The sequence below is a fragment of the Ovis aries genome, chromosome 5 (genome assembly GCF_016772045.2).
Source record: "Ovis aries strain OAR_USU_Benz2616 breed Rambouillet chromosome 5, ARS-UI_Ramb_v3.0, whole genome shotgun sequence".
Classification (NCBI taxonomy): domain Eukaryota; kingdom Metazoa; phylum Chordata; class Mammalia; order Artiodactyla; family Bovidae; genus Ovis; species Ovis aries.
This window is the reverse complement of record NC_056058.1, coordinates 12220589-12237077: the sequence shown is the minus strand read 5'-3', so window position 1 is coordinate 12237077 and position 16489 is coordinate 12220589. Positions and strand designations below refer to the sequence as shown.

General features: G+C 40.1%; 1 protein-coding gene across 1 annotated transcript in view; it reads left to right on the top strand.

Annotated features, from left to right (window-relative positions):
* LOC105609426 (zinc finger protein 669) overlaps positions 1-11199 on the top strand; it is a 30158-nt gene extending 18959 nt beyond the window's left edge. The window contains exon 8 of the mRNA XM_060416105.1: positions 629-11199. Coding sequence (XP_060272088.1) covers positions 629-919 — 291 coding nt within the window. The 3' untranslated portion in view covers positions 920-11199. The remainder of the gene's footprint in view (positions 1-628) is intronic.
* The last annotated feature ends 5290 nt before the right edge of the window (positions 11200-16489 follow it).

The following is a 16489-nucleotide window of genomic DNA, read 5'->3' as shown; positions in this document are numbered from 1 at the left end:
CTAAGATAAGTCATGTCTCAGGAGAGAGTCTTGGAGTGCCATGAATTTGGGTAATATCCTAAACTGATTTCAATAGTGATTCATATAGAGAGAGATCCCACAAGTAAGCAGGTCCATATATATGGCTTAGAATTGAATTTTTCTTTTACATAACTATCAGAAAAAAAAAAAGCCTATATATAAGAAGTCTTATGAATGCAGCCATGATGGAACCTTATGGTAGAGCATTCCCTGTATTTACCTGGTGGCTCAGATGGTAAAGAATCTTCCTGCAATGCAGGTGACCCAGGTTCAATACCTGGGTTGGGAACATCCCCTGGAGAAGGGAATGGCTCCCACTCCAGTATTCTTGCCTGGAGAATTCCATGGACAGAGGAGCCTGGCAGGGCTACAGTCCATGGGGTCACAAAGAGTTGGACGCAACCGAGCAACTAAACACTTTCACTTCATTCTCTACTCAATTTGAACTCAGACAGGGCAGAAGCACTGCAGGTGCTCTGAAAATGGTAGCAATTTCTAAGGTAGGAATTTGCTTTCTTTACACCACACACTTCCTATGGGGAAGAATTCCCATGAGTGCAATGAAAGCGAGAAAGTCTTTAGTTACTGCTTATCTCTTCATTGACAGGCACCAACTCAACCTAGAAAGAAGTCCCATGAACACAGTCTGTGTGGAAAAGCCATCAGAAGGAATCCTGACCTGAGTACTAAGAGGAATTACACAGGCGTGAAACGCGATGAACGTAAAGAATGTGGGGAAGCATTTAGTTATCCTTCCTTCCTTGGCGTCCATGTGCGATCCCATGCTGGTGAGAAAACCTGCAAATGTTCTCAGTGTGAGAAGGCTTTCAGTTGCAACTCCTCTCTCGGGCCACACGCGCGAGCTCATCCTGGAGAGGAACTGTGTAAGTGTAGCTAGTGTGGGCAGATCTTCAGCTCTACCTCGAGCCTCGCTGTACCCAAGAGGACGCACACTTGGGAGAAGCTATATGAATGCAGTGACTGTGGGAAGGCCTTCGTCAGGAGCAGTGATGTGAGTAAGTGTGTAAGAGAGTACACACGGGGGAGAAACGCCACCAGGGCAGTGACTGCGGCAAAACCTCTAGCAGAAAGTTCTTTTTGATGGCACACATGAGGACCCATACTGGGGAGAAGCCCTACCCATTCAGTGACTGCAGAAAAGCCTTCCATAGGAGCTCTAAGGCGACTGCCCACAAGAGGCTACATGCAAGAGGGAAGATGTAGCAGTGTCGGAAGCTCTCCAATCATCATTCATCATGTAGGAAACATGTGAGGATGCATGCTGAAGACAAGTCTGGGAGTGGAAGCAGAGAAAGGCTCATCGATCCCACAGGAGAGCAACTCTGTGAATAGCTTTAGTGTGGGGGGAAGCCTGCTGGGGCTTAAACTACTGCACCAGGAAATTCAGAGTGGCAGAGAAAATATATAAACGTGAAGAATGTGGGCTGGCTTTTATTAGGTCCTATCTTGAAGCTGGAAATTGAGCTCATTAATTTTCAGTCTGTGTTTTTGAATTTAAGCAGTTAAGGCCATAGATATCCTGCTAAATACCCCATTTGGCTACATTACATGTGTGTGTGCTCAGTCATGAAGCTGTGTCTGACTCTTTGCCACCCTAGGACTGTAGCCCTCCAGGTTCCTCTGTTCATGGGATTTTCCAGACAAAAATACTGGAGTGGATTGCTATTTCCTCCTCCAGGGGATCTTCCTGACCCAGGGATCAAACCTGCGTCTCCTGGATTGGCAGGTAGAGTCTTCACCACTGAGCCACCAGTTGAACCCGCACATGGGTTTTGAGCTAAGGTTTTTAAAACTTTGGTTCTAAGTATCATCTGATATATCTATTAGACCTGTTTTAACTCACAGTGTCGCTTTACTTTTTAAGCCTATCAAAATACTACTTCACTTGAATTTCATCCAAACTCTCTGCTGCCCCCCAATCCTCTAATATCCCTGTGTCTTCTGTGGTTTGGTAGGACACCCGGTGGTTCCTCAGGTATGTCGTTTCCTTTGTAACAAGTTGGTAAATCTGACTTTGTCAGACTATAGGTTTTGTCCCTGGTGGTCTTTGGCTGATTTGTGTTGGGACAATAATGTGTAGTCACGAATACACTCTACTAGTAATGAGAATATATTTAGATTCTCGTCTTCTACTAAAATGTTCCTAAAATGCCCTTCTAAAATGTCTTCTAAGATATTTTCCTATCCATTGTTGATTTTTATTTATGGTATCAGGTTTTGTTGTTCAGTCGCTAAGTCGAACACAATTTCTGTTCAAAGTTGGGAGATGAACTCCAGGAAATGGAATTTTATGCTGATTGTTGAACCCTAGTTTTTTAAACATCTCTGTTCATTTTATATCCCCTGTTTCCAAGACCAAGAAAAGAAATCTTTAAATGTATTTTTCATGCAGGCACCTGTTTCTCTGAATCTCTCTCTGGAGAATGATGTTTAATTTTATAATTCTGTCTGAAAACTTACCTTGCATGTAAAATGCACCATTTTAAAGGTACAGGTTGATGAAATTTGACCAGTGTGTAAACCCCTATAATCACCACCCGAATTAGGATATAAAACATTACCATCTTCCCAGAAAGAATAACATTGATTTTGCCCATCATTAACAAAGCTGTAAACTGTGGAAATTAAAATGCTTTTGTGTTCCATTAATAAAAACAGCAATTTGACAGGGAAAAAAAAATTCCCTGGTGGAAGTTTCCAGTGGGTAGGACTCCATGCTTTACTGCAGGAGGTGCATGTTCTATCCCTATTTAGGGAACTTAAGATCCTGCAAGCTGCCTAGCAGCAAAAAAACAACAAAAACCCTCAAAAAACAACATGACTTTAAGCCTGTCAGTTTAACCTGAGCAGACAGCCTAGAAGCTGATTGCCTCATCACTCATGCCCGCATCACATGGCGTGATAGGCCAGTGTCCTTCTCAGTGCCCTAATCAAGAGCTTTGTATACAACTCTAAACACCTTAAAGCAGTTGCGTTGGGGGTTAATTTGCAGGGCAGATTTACTGTTCTAGATTAGGCCAGTCTGATGTATTTCTTTCTCAGCCCTTCAAAACAATAGGGTTTAAAAAAATTGTTTATTTAAATTTATTTATCTGGCTGTGCCACGTCTTCATTGTGATATGTGTGATCTAGTTCCCCAACCAGGGATCAAACCCAGGCTGCCTGCCTAGGGAGCACAGAGTCTTAACCCCTGGATCATCAGGGTAGTCTCCCCCCACCCCACACACACACACACTAGTGAAACTCTTTGTATTTTGTGCATATTTCTAAACCTACACTTTAAGACAGAGGTCTGCAAACTTTTTTGATAAATAGGGAGATATTAAATATTTTTGATTTGGTGGGCCAGATGATCTCTGTTACAACTACTCAGCTCTACCATGTGGCACAAAAGTGGCCACAGAAAATACATAAATAAACAGGTGTGGCTGTGTACCATCAAAACTATACAAAAACAGAAGCCAGGCTGGCTTATCCTTATCTTAAGGCAGAGGTTGCATTAAGAAAGAGGAAAAGGAGACTCATGCTTTCGAAAAGCACTGCACCTTATTGGCTTATTTATTAAGAAAAAAAACAACACATCAGAACTCTGAAGTGTGGACACTGGATCCTCAATATGTAAGAAATTGGGAATTTCCTGATGGTCCAGTCGTTAGGACTTGGTGGTTTCACTGCAGTGATTCCGCGTTCAGTCCCTGGTTGGGGAACTAAGATACCACAAGCTGAAAGGCCTGGCCAAAAGTTAAAAATACAAAAAAAAAAAAAAAAAAAAAATTTCGATTGACAAATGTGATCTTGAGGGAAAAGGGGAACTAGGAAATGCAGCTTCCAAAGTTCAGAGAACACACATTGCTGGTGGGAACCTAAAATGGTGTTGGTCGTAACAGAAAACTACTTGACCCCCAAGAGAAATCAAAAGCTGTCCAAAGACTTGTACACAAGTGTTTATAACATGTGTCATGATAGCCAAAAAGAGAAAACCCCAAATTTCCCTTTGGGGAACTGGAGAATGGATAAATAAAATATAGTTCACTATACAATGAAATATTATTTGGCCATACAAATAAATGAAGTTTTTTTTTTTTTTCTTTTCATTTTTTTAACTGTGCCATGAAGCATGTGGGATCTTAGTTCCCCAGCTGGGGATAGAACTTGTGCAGTGGAAGCTTGGTGTCTTAACCACTTGACAACCAGGGAAGTCACAGAAAGGAATGAACCTTGCAAAACATGCTCAGTGAATGAAACCGGTCACAAAGGACCACAGACTGTACTGTCCCATTTATGTGACATATGCAGATTAGGCAGAGAAGTCATAGAAACATAAAGTAGGTCCATTTTTGCCTGGGCTGGTGGGGAGAACCCAATTAACTGTGCAGGCATGAGGGATCTTACTGGGGTAATGGAAATGTTCTAAAACTGGTTCATGCTGATAGTTGCACAATGTGATGAACGTAAAGTGAAGTCACTCAGTCGTGTCCGACTCTTTGCGACCCCATGGACTGTAGCCTACCAGGCTCCTCTGTCCATGGGATTTTCCAGGCAATAGTACTGAAGTGGATTGCCATTTCCTTCTCCAAGGGATCTTCCCAACCCAGGGATCGAACCCGGGTCTCCCACATTGTAGACAGACCACTAAAAATAATTTGAGATGTACGTTTCAAATGTGTGTTTTATAGTATGTAAGTGATACCCCACTAAAGTTGTTTTAAAAGGTTCTTCCATTGTGCATTCATTTTGGTAAACATAGGTACCATCTTCATCATGGCAGGATAGACCCATAATACTCAGCTTTGAAGTCATCCTTGTAATTGTGGCATTCCTTGGAGAGGACAGTCACCATCTGTTTTCTCAAATGCTGGTATTCAGTTGTTAATGAGTCTTTTTTAGACTGAATGACTGATCTAAAGAGTGCAACACTCTTTAACTCATTTACTGGGGTTCCGTTGGTGGTATTTATCCTGGCAGTGTCATCTTCTCTTTCAGGGTCTTCTTCCTTTTAACCCATAGTTTCCATGCTGCACTTTTTAATTTGGTTCTTTTCCTTGTGTTATTTAGAAGTCTTTTTTCGGACTTTTTGTGAGAAATGGCATGGTTTTCTTTCCTAGAATCTGAATACTTCACCCTGTATTTTTGGAGAAGACCTAGAGGTATACGTATCTTGCTGGTCCTCATAGAGAGTTCTCTTTGTTGAATCTATTCATAGCAAATTTAATATACTCCTTCCTGTCTAATAACTGATGGGTAGATCGTTGGGGGGATTTCTACAGATAATCATATCTACATATACAGACAGATTTCATTTGCTCCTTTTAAATTCTTACCACTTTCTTATGCTCTTGTTGCCTATCTCTGGCAGGGGATTTTGAATCATATTGATTAGAAGGGGCCTTCTGCACCCTGATCTTCTTCCTGATCTTAAAGGTCACTGTGTTCTATCGTATCAAAGTGTTGTCTGCTGTTACATTTTGGTGGATGACTTTATCAGGATGAGAAAGTTGCCTTCTCTTCCTAGGGCATTAGTGTTCTTTCTGATGAACAGGCATTGCATTTTTTTTTTTTTTTTTTACAAAATCAAATGTCTGTTCTGCATCTTGTGAGATGATAGTATTTGCTCATTGATGTATTTCAAAACCTCTGGAACAAGGGTAGAACTCATAGCAGGCACTCAATAAGTATTTGTTGAATGAATGAATGAATACAGGTAGCTTTTTTTTTTTTTAACATGTCTGTGTGGTAGATGACTTGAATTGACTCTTTTACTGTGCTATTAACCTTGCATTCCTGGGTAACTCTGCCCTCTCATATCTACTACACAGCACTGTTCCTAGTTTGCTAGCTAGGATTTTTGCATCTTTGAGTGACCCCAAATTGCAAAATTTCCTTTGTCATGCTGTTCTTTTGTTGTTGGGATATGCCAGCCTCATAAAGTTAGTTGGGGAAAGTCCATGCCTTCACTCACCAATTATCAACTTTTTTTTTTGGACAACTGTTTTATGTTTTCCCTCCTCATGTATGTCCAACTTGTTGGACCCTATGGGCTGTATAGCCTGTCAGGCTCCTCTGTCTGTGGGATTTTCCAGGCAAGAATACTGGAGTGAGTGGGTAGCCATTCCCTTCTCCAGGGGATCTTCCCCACCCAGGGATTGAACCCGGGTCTCCTGTGTTACAGGTAGATTATTTACCATCTGAGCCACCAGGGAAGCCCCCTTTCTTTTTTTAATGGGTGAGCTATTACAAACATAAGACTTCTTTAGCATTCATCCTAAGAACCAGGATATTGTCAAAAATAGAATGATTTTCCCTATTTCCAGGCTGATGGTTAGCCTGCCACAGTTTCATGGACGTTGGCCAGAGACACCAGATTTCTGGGTCAGAGACCAAGGGCATTATTAACAGTGCAGGGGGCAACAGATGCTTCACGTTCCTGTTGATTCTCCTTGACTCTCAAGTTGCACAGGGATGATGTGAACTGGCCCACGTGGCTGCTACACATGAAATCAGTTTGTGTCACAGCTCAGGAACCCCAGGGTTTTCTAATGAGCTGTAAACAAATCTGCCCCATCTTTGCCTGGGAGGGAGACTTTAACGTTATGACAATGGACTGCAAACATACCTCCCCTCTGCTCTGAGGATGTCTGGTCTATAAACATCCTCAAGGACACAGTGCAGAACAGAGCAAGACATGTGGAAATGTGAGTTATCCCATGGAGAACTATCTCCCAATGGACATTTCCTCTATAATCAAAATATAATGAATGCACATATGAAATTTAACGTGGATAAAATGTTAGCGCACACAACCTCTAATCAAAATTTCTCCCCACAAATATCCTTTCTTGAGGATTCAAAATATAATTTAATTTTTAAGTTATTTTTTAAAAAAACCTTGGGAATTCTTTGGTGGTCCACTGTCTAGGGCTCTGCACTCTCTGCCAAGGGGCCTGCTGGGTTCAATCCCTGGTCTGGGAACTAAGATTCCACACGTTGTGAGATGCAGCCGAAAAAAAGCAAAAAACTTACATAACAAGTCCTGGGAAAATAGACACTTAAATATAGCCTTCTGACAAAAGTGACTTTATTCAACCCAGAAGAATTGAGTAAGACAGGAACTGGATGCCCGCACAGAAAACTGTCATTTTTTTTTTTTTTCTCCCCATAGAAGTTGTGAAAGCCCTCATGAGCACCCACCCTTCTGTCACACGGAAGGACAAATAGAGAACGGTCGTGTTAGTATGACTATATATGGGCCTTCAGATGGGATCTTTACTTGTTATTCACAAGAGAACTCATTTTGAGAGAGGGGCTCTGTCAATGTTATGAATGTGGGTTTGACTTTATGCTACATTCTTTTTTTAAAAAAAATCATTGAAGTAAAAGATGATTTACAGTGTTTTGTTAGTTTCAGGTATACAGCGAAGTGATTCAGTTATATGTGCCTGTATATATTGTTTCCAGATTCTTTTCCCTTCTAGACATAGTTGCCAATGCTGCATTTTTTACATGGACCCCGAGTTCATTAGCTTCTTGGCTTTTTCTTGCATAATATAAATACACAAGACCACATATATCACTCTAAATGCTCTCCAAGTTATTCAACAAGTGGTGATAGGTGATCTTTTTACTTATTGTGACTCAGTTCTAAATATCATCTTATTTCCATTTTAACAGCCCTTTAGACACATGGGTTATTCAGGAATATGTCTTCTAGGCAGTGCTGGGGGTTCTCGGTCGCCTTGTTTTTCATTTCCATTCCAGTTGTTTGTGATTGGAGTCAGTGACCTGTAGGATGTGGAGTCTCTGGCAGCTGTTGGGACTTTCTGGGCCCAGTGTAGCACACATTGCTCTGTGTCCGCTCTTCCCACTTCCTACTATCACAACCTGGATTTTGCTCAACTTGTTAAACGTTAATAAAACAAAAAACAGAAAACCCAGTTTGCTCTCTCTGTTTCTCTTTCTTTTCTTTTTAAAAATTTTTAAAATTTAAAAATTTTTAAAAATCGAACCCATGTCTCCTGCATTGGCAGGCAGATTCTTATCCACTGAGCCACCAGGAAATTCCCTCCCCATCTTTCTTGAAGGAATGCCTCACAGCCCTGGCACATGGCAGAGAGGCAGAGCCACTGGTGTGATTTCTAAGAAAGCCGTTGAAAAGGGGACAATCCCATTTTTGTTAGCTTACTCTCATTCTCCTTGGCCCTTCTTCCCTCTTTCTGCCTGGAAAGTAAATGCAATGCCAGGGGTTGGAAGAAGGTAACCAGTAGGCAAAGATGGTGTTGCCAGAATGCAAGGCTTCCTTGCTTCTCAGTAATTTCTCTGAGTAGCTGTACTCACACTGAACTGCTTATTGCTAGACTCATGGTACATGAGAAAAAGAAATATTCTTTTTTTTTTTTTTAAGTCTCCACTGTAGTTTCATGATGGGAGAGCTATCAAGAATTTTTTATTTCTCTTAGGAGTTGAAAAACTTTTTTTATTTGACTGCATTGGTCTTAGTTGCAGCACACCGGATCTTTGTTTCGTCATGTGGGGTCTTTTGTTACGGCACACAGGCTTCTCTCTAGTTGTGGCTCACAGGCTTAATTGCTTCACAGCGTGTGGGATCTTAGTTCCCCGACCAGGGATTGAACCCGCATTCCCCTGTGCTGCAACATGGATTCTAACCCCTGGACCACCAGGGAAGTCCTCCCTTCCAGAAATGTTTATTACTCCCAGCTGAGTATAGTGTCTGCTGGTATGGTAGCCATGAGAACCCTCATCTTGGGTATCCACCTAGTGGGCTTAGTTTGCGAGTAGCCCTGGTTGCTGCTATGCCCAGAACCTACCTCTGGGGTTGTGCTAAGACTGCTCCTGGCAGTGACTAAGCCTGGCAGGAGTAATAGTACCAGCCCATCCCTGTGGGTCACAGGGCTTTTTCACTGATGGCCACGGTTCAAGAACCCCCACTGATCTGGCCCAGACTTGGCTAGACTGTTCCTCTGTCTGGGACTGCCCTGACCCAGCCTTCCTCCACCCTCTCTGTTCTTTCTGACTGGACTTGACAACAGATAACAGCATATCAATGGGAGTCATTGATAAACTTGTCAAAGCTGATTCTGTGACTTGCTGTTCACAAAAGCCTGACTGAAATGGGTTCAGAAGAAACTAGGAGAAAAATTGGAGACAGCAAGGAGAAAGATTTTTTTAGGTCTATTTTGTTCAGCATTATTAATAAAGCCATGCCAGTTTTCTGTCAGGTGGTTCTCCCTCCTTCTCATTTAAGCCTTCTGTGTACTTTAGATGCGTCTCTTGTAAAAAGGATGTCGCTGGATCCCAACTCCCATGTCAGTCCACTCTGAAAATATCTTTCTATCTGTAAACCTGTCTAGTTTTTTATTGTGATTTCTAATAGATTAACTTCTACCACCTCATAGTTATGATTTCTATCCAGATTTCTTTTAAAAAATGGCAATAGAGAAGATTTGATGAAAATATATGCTGCTGCTGCTGCTAAGTCGCTTCAGTCGTGTCCGACTCTTTGCGACCCCATAGACGGCAGCCCATCAGTCTCCACTGTCCCTGGGATTCTCCAGGCAAGAACACTGGAGTGGGTTGTCATTTCCTTCTCCAATGCGTGAAAGTGAAAAGTGAAAGTGAAGTCGCTCAGTCACTCATAGTGACCCCATGGACTGAAGCCTACCAGGCTCCTCCATCCCTGGGAGTTTCCAGGCAAGAGTACTGGAGTGGGGTGCCATCGCCTTCTCCGGATGAAAATGTATAGGTACAGTTAAACAAACAAACAAACAATAAACTTGTGGTGGTTTAGTCGCTAGGTCGTGTCCGACCCCATGGACTACAGTCCTCTAGGCTCCTCTGTCCATAGGACTCTCCAGGCAAGAATGCTGGAGTGGGTTGCCATTTCCTTCCCCAGGGTAATATTATGTATCTCTTGCCAAAAGAAGAAAAAAGAATGCAAGTAAACAACAGGTGAAATACAGATGTATGTTAATCATATTGTGGCAATGTCAGTATTATCTCGATAATGAATTACAGTTATGTAAGACATTGTCATCAGGAGATGCTGGACAAAGAGTCCATGGGACCTCAGTACTATTTTTGTAACTTCTTGTGATTCTTAATTAAAAATAAAACATGACTAAAAATTGAGAAGGGAACAACAGTACCTAAATGAATAGCATGTTAATACATTCCTACTTTTGCTCACTCATTTTTGAGATTTATTTAAGTCACATGAAAGTATGATTTATTTAATTGCTACATAGAGATCTTTTGTATGAATGTACACAACTTACTTATCCAGTCTACAGTGGATGGGCCTCTCTGGGTAGTTTGTAGCTTTTATCCGTTATTAATAAAGTTGCCATAAACATTCTTGTACACCTCCCATGAACTCACTGGGTGTAGAATATTTATGTTCAGATTTCTTTGTATCTCATTGCTGATTAGTAATGAGAATGGGCATCTTTTTATATTTATTGGCTCTTGTGAGTTTCCCTTTGGAAATGACCTTTACATGTTTTTGCTAATTTCTGTCTATCTTTGTCATGTCTCTATGATGTTTAGGAGTGTGATATTTCTGATACCAATTCTTCTTTCATTGTAAATGTCCCTCTTTCTTTATGGTGTCTTGAACGGTGATTCTGAACTTTAATGTGTTAGTTTTTGTGTCTCATTTGAGAGATCCTTTCCCAAACTCACTTCTAAATATGTTCAGCTTCATTGTCTTCTTCAGCGTTTCATGCTTGGTTTCACATTTAAATTCTCAGTCAACCTGAAATTGACTTTTGTTTGTGACAGAGTATGACAAGTTATTGATAATGGTTTCAGATTCCACAGTGCAACTAATCTTTAATAAATAAATGACCACTTGTTAATTACTGGTACTGTATCAAAGAAGACTTTTCAATTATCTGAAGAGGCTATAAAAATACTCCCCCCCTTTCCATCTGTGTGTCTGTATGTAGCTGAATTTCTTCACCTACTTCAACCAAAACAACATATCACAGCAGAATGAGTGTAAAAGCAAGTATGAGAATACAACTGTTTCTGTTAAGTGGATGTTAAAGAGATAATGCAAAAATGTAAAATAATGCCACTCTTTTAATTTTTTGTTTTGGAAAATATACTTAAAAAATAAAGTACTATTTATTTATGTTCACATGTAATGACTTATTTTTAACAGATGAGTAATAATGTTTTTTGAGTAATTTTTTTAAAAACCCAGTTTTAACATTATTCTTGAAATTTGACATTGTTTAAGATTTCCGCAGAGCCTTACAATCTTTTACAGAAATGAGAGAAACTTATTTCAAAAGAATAGGTAAAGAGATCAAAATAAGATTGTATGTCTAAGAATCAATTGATAAATAATAAAATTCACAAATAAAATAAGTAGAAGAATATTGTATAAAAATACAAAATGCTTTTTTATTACCTAACATTATCTCTTTCTTCTTTCTTCCTATCAATCTTTTAATCAATCAGTCAATCATATTAGTTAAGGTAATGCTGGCTGTTGAAACAGGTAAGTCCTGAAGTCCAATGCAGCATTAAAGATATATTTTGTATATTCTTTATATGTGCTGAATGTAGAAGTGACAAGATTTTGTGGTAGATTACATAAGTACTACTCTATACTAGTTCATGTTGACAGAAAACAAAATTCTGTAAAGCAATTATCCTTCAATTAAAAATTAATTAAAAAAGAAAAAAGAATAAAAGGTGACTTCAAGGATTTTGGCTTGAGCAACTGCCCAATAATGGAAGGGTCATTTACTGAAATGGGGTCAGACTGAGCAGGAACAGATGTTGAGGAAAATCATGCCTTAGTTTTGGGCATCTTGAAATTAACATGACTATCACACCCAGCAGTGGAGATGTCAAGCAGGCATCTCCTCAGGCACACTCCAAGAATTAAACAGTACCCCAAATTAATCAACATAGAATTTAGAAAAACCTTTTATTTTGAAATAATTTTAGACTCAGTGGTGTTAATGACATTTCATCTGGCTGCTGCTTGCCAGGGTCACTACAAAGATATGTCATGACATGCTAGTTTCTTTGGAAAAAATGTCACTTGAGAATTTAGAATTTATCATAGCATGAAGTGTCTTTTTGACCAAAACTGGATTCCCCTTTTGCCCTATCAACTTTTTTTTTCCCTCTCCGCACTGCATTGCTTGGAGGATCCTAGTTCCCCAGCCTACTTCAATCATGAGATTGAACCTATGCCCTCAGCAATAAAAGTGTAGAGTCCTAACCACCAGACCACCAAGGAATTCCCTTAACAACTTTTTTTTCTTTAAACTTTTTATTTTGTATTGGGGTATGGCCAATTAGCAATGTTGTGACAGTTTCAGGTGATCAACTTCTTATTTTTAAATATTTCAAACTTGCCATGAAGTTGAAAGAATATACTGGTGAGCACGTGGAGAAACTGAAACTCTTATACACTACTGGTGGGAATATGAAATGATGCAACTGCTGTGGAAATCAGTCTGGAAGTTCCTCAAATAATGAAACAATTATTATGTTTCACTCTGAGTATAAATCTAAAAGAACTGGGAAAGAAAAGTGAAAGTGAAGTCACTCAGTCATGTCCAACTATTTGCAACCCCATGGACTGTAGCCTACTAGGCTCTTCCATCCATGGGATTTTTGGTTCTGGGTATAAATCCAAAAGAACTGGGAGCATGGACTCAAATATTTGCATGACAATATTCACAGCAGCATTATTCACAGTAGCCTACTGATGCCAAACTCAAAAGTTTACAAATTCAGTTGGTTATTTTTTTTTGAGTTTTAATTTTTTTATCTTTCCTTATATAAGTTAAACAAATTTTTAAAATATTAAAAACAATTTTTTTTGTAAACCTCGCTGTGTGGCCTGCAGGATCTTAGTTCTCCAACCAGGGATCAACCTGTGCTCCCTGCAATGGAAGAACAGAGTGTTAACCACTGGACCATCAGGGAAGTCCTAATTATTTTTTTTAATTTTTATTTTATATTGGAATATAGTTGATCAACAATATTGTGTTAGTTTCAGGTGTACAGAGAAGTGATTCAGTTATAAACAGATAAATTCATTGTTTAAACAAAGCCCAAACAAGGAGATGGAGATTTTCAGTCACTGAGAGCACAGCTGCTTAGCATACCCCAGAAATAAAATCTGCCCACCATGAGAAGATAAATCCTGGGTCTATAAAGACCCCAAAGTGCTGTTGCCCTTCAGAGCTTTCTGACCTAGAGACTCCCCACGAGGCTTCTGAACATCACCTAGATACATAAATCACCTCTGCAACTGCCTTTTCCTCCTGGAATAGAAGTTTGGCTACTCCCCCCTTCAGTAGTAAACCTGATGCTATAACTGGTATTTCCTGGTACTTTCCTCATATGCAAACCTGTCAACTGTGTGCTCAGTTGTGTCCAACTCTGTGATCCCATGGACTGTAGCCCACCAGGCTCTGTTCATGGGGATTCTCCAGGCAAGAGTACTGGAGTGACTTGCCATGCCCTCCTCCAGGGGATCGTCCCAACCCAGGAATCTAACCCAGATCTCCCACACTGCAGGTGGATTCTTTACCATCTGAGTCAATCTATCCTTCTCCAGGGGAACTTTCTGACTCAGGAATTGAACCAGGGTCTCCTGCATTGCAGGTGGATTCTACCAGCTGAGCTACCAAGAAGACCAAGAAACTTGTCAAAGTTCTACCCAAATAAGGTGTCTGTACTGCCACCTCATCAGTTCAGTTCAGTCGCTCAGTCGTGTCCGACTCTGCGACCCCATGAATTGCAGCATGCCAGGCCTCCCTGTCCACCACCATCTCCCGGAGTTCACTCAGACTCACATCCATCGAGTCAGTCATGCCATCCAGCCATCTCATCCTCTGTCGTCCCCTTCTCCTCCTGCCCCCAATCCCTCCCAGCATCAGAGTCTTTTCCAATGAGTCAACTCTTCTCATGAGGTGGCCAAAGTACTGGAGTTTCAGCTTTAGCATCATTCCTTCCAAAGAAATCCCAGGGTTGATCTCCTTCAGAATGGACTGGTTGGATCTCCTTGCAGTCCAAGGGGACTCTCAAGAGTCTTCTCCAACACCACAGCTCAAAAGCATCAATTCTTCGGTGCTCAGCCTTCTTCACAGTCCAACTCTCACATCCATACATGACCACTGGAAAAACCATAGCCTTGACTAGACGGACCTTAGTCAGCAAAGTAATGTCTCTGCTTTCAAATATGCTATCTAGGTTGGTCATAACTTTTCTTCCAAGGAGTAAGCATCTTTTAATTTCCTGGCTGCAGTCACCATCTGCAGTGATTTTGGAGCCCAAAGAAATAAAGTCTGACACAGTTTCCACTGTTTCCCATCTATTTCCCATGAAGTGATGGGACCGGATCCCATGATCTTCGTTTTCTGAATGTTGAGCTTTAAGCCAACTTGTTCACTCTCCTCTTGCACTTTCATCAAGAGGCTTTTTAGTTCCTCTTCACTTTCTGCCATAAGGGTGGTGTCATCTGCATATCTGAGATTATTGATATTTCTCCCGGCAATCTTGATTCCACCTCATGGTCATATCTTTTTCCTTAATTAGTCCAGCAGTCACTTGAATACTTATGTGTATGGCCTCCCAGCTTCCCCAACACACACATTTAGATAATTGATCCATTTGGAGTTTTATTTTTGTGAGTGGTGTGAGGTACATATGTAATTTTATCTTTTCCCAGACGGCTAACTAGTTAGTTGTCTTTGCACTTTTCATTAAAACTCCATGTTTGTCTCAGTGATCTGAAATACCACCTTTACAAACTAAAATTCCATATGTTCTTGGACCTATTTTGAGATATTCTACTTTATTCTATTTGATTCCTATTTATGTGATAATACTACAGTTTTATAGTGGCTTTGTGCTATGTTTTAACATCAGTAGGCCATCATTGCTTGTTTTTCAGTGCTTTCTTGGGTATCATCGGATGTTTGTTCTTCCATATAAACTTTAGCATCAATTTGCCTAATAAAAAAAGATTGTTGGCACTCATATTAGCATTATGTTATGAAAGTGAAAGTCGCTCACTTGTGTCCAACTCTTTGTGACCCCATGGACTGTAGTCCATGGAATTCTCCAGGCCAGAATACTGGAGTGGGTAGCCTTGCCCTTCTCCACGGGATCTTCCCAATGGAGAGATCAAACCTAGGTCTCCTGCATTGCAGGCAGATTCTTTACCAGCTGAGCCACAAGGGCAGCCCAGGATTATATTATACTTCTGAATTAATCCTGGGAAATTTATATCTTTATTATGTCAAGCCATTTTATTAAAGAACAAAGGATGTTTTTCCTTTTGTTCAAGTCTATTTTTTGTCTTTCAACAGTGATTTAAAGTTCTTCATTTGGGTTTTATCCATATCTTATGAAGTTTGACCCAAAGTTTCTTTTTTATTTTTGCTATTGTAATTGAGTTTTTCTTTACCATTGTATCACCTTACTGGTTACTGGCTTAGTAGATGGAGGCTTTTGACCTCTAAATGGCAAGTCCATATCTTGCAAAGATACTGAATTCTTTAATTGCTTTTTTTTTTTTTTTTGCCGTGCAGCATGTGAGACCTTCCCTCGTGGTGCAGCTGGTAAATAATCTACCTGCAATGCAGGAGACCTGGGTTTGATCTCTGGGTTGGGAAGATCCCCTGGAGAATGGAAAGGCTATCCACTCTTAGTCTGGCCTGGAGAATTCCATGGACTGTATAGTCCATGGCGTTGCAAAGAGTCGGACACGACTGAGCAACTTTCAGATGAAAACTGGTTAGCTCCTCAACCAGAGGTCAAACCTGTGCCCCCAACAGTGGAAGCTCAGAGTCCTAACCACTGGACCACCAGAAACTTCCCTGCTTATATTAATTTTATAATTGATACTCTAGACCTTTCCATGTGTAATAACATATCATCTGCAAAAAAAGGTGGTCTTACTTCTCTCGCAATTAATTTCTCTTATCTAATTGCATTAGCTAATGTCACCAGTACAGACACACACATAGCTATAGATATAGATAATCAACCAACAAAGTATTTGCCAATTTTAATTTTCTTGAGTGTTTATATAAATAATGGCTATTGAATTTTGTCAAAGGCTTCTTCAGCATCAATGTAGATAATCATATAATTAATCTTCTTAGATATCCTATAGCATGTGTTATTTAATGGATTTCCTAATAACTGAACAAACCTTGACTTCCTAGATTAAATTCCACTTGGTCAAGGCTTATTATTTTCTTAATGTGGCTTTATATTCTACTTGCTAATACTTACCATAGCTCATATGAATTAATATTCAAAAGTGATATGGCTGTAATTTTCCTTTTTGTATTCTACTAGGTTTTACACTAATGTTATCTTGCTTCATAAAAGGTGATAGGAAAATTTTCTTTATTCTCATTGCTCTTCAACAACTTATGAACTATGA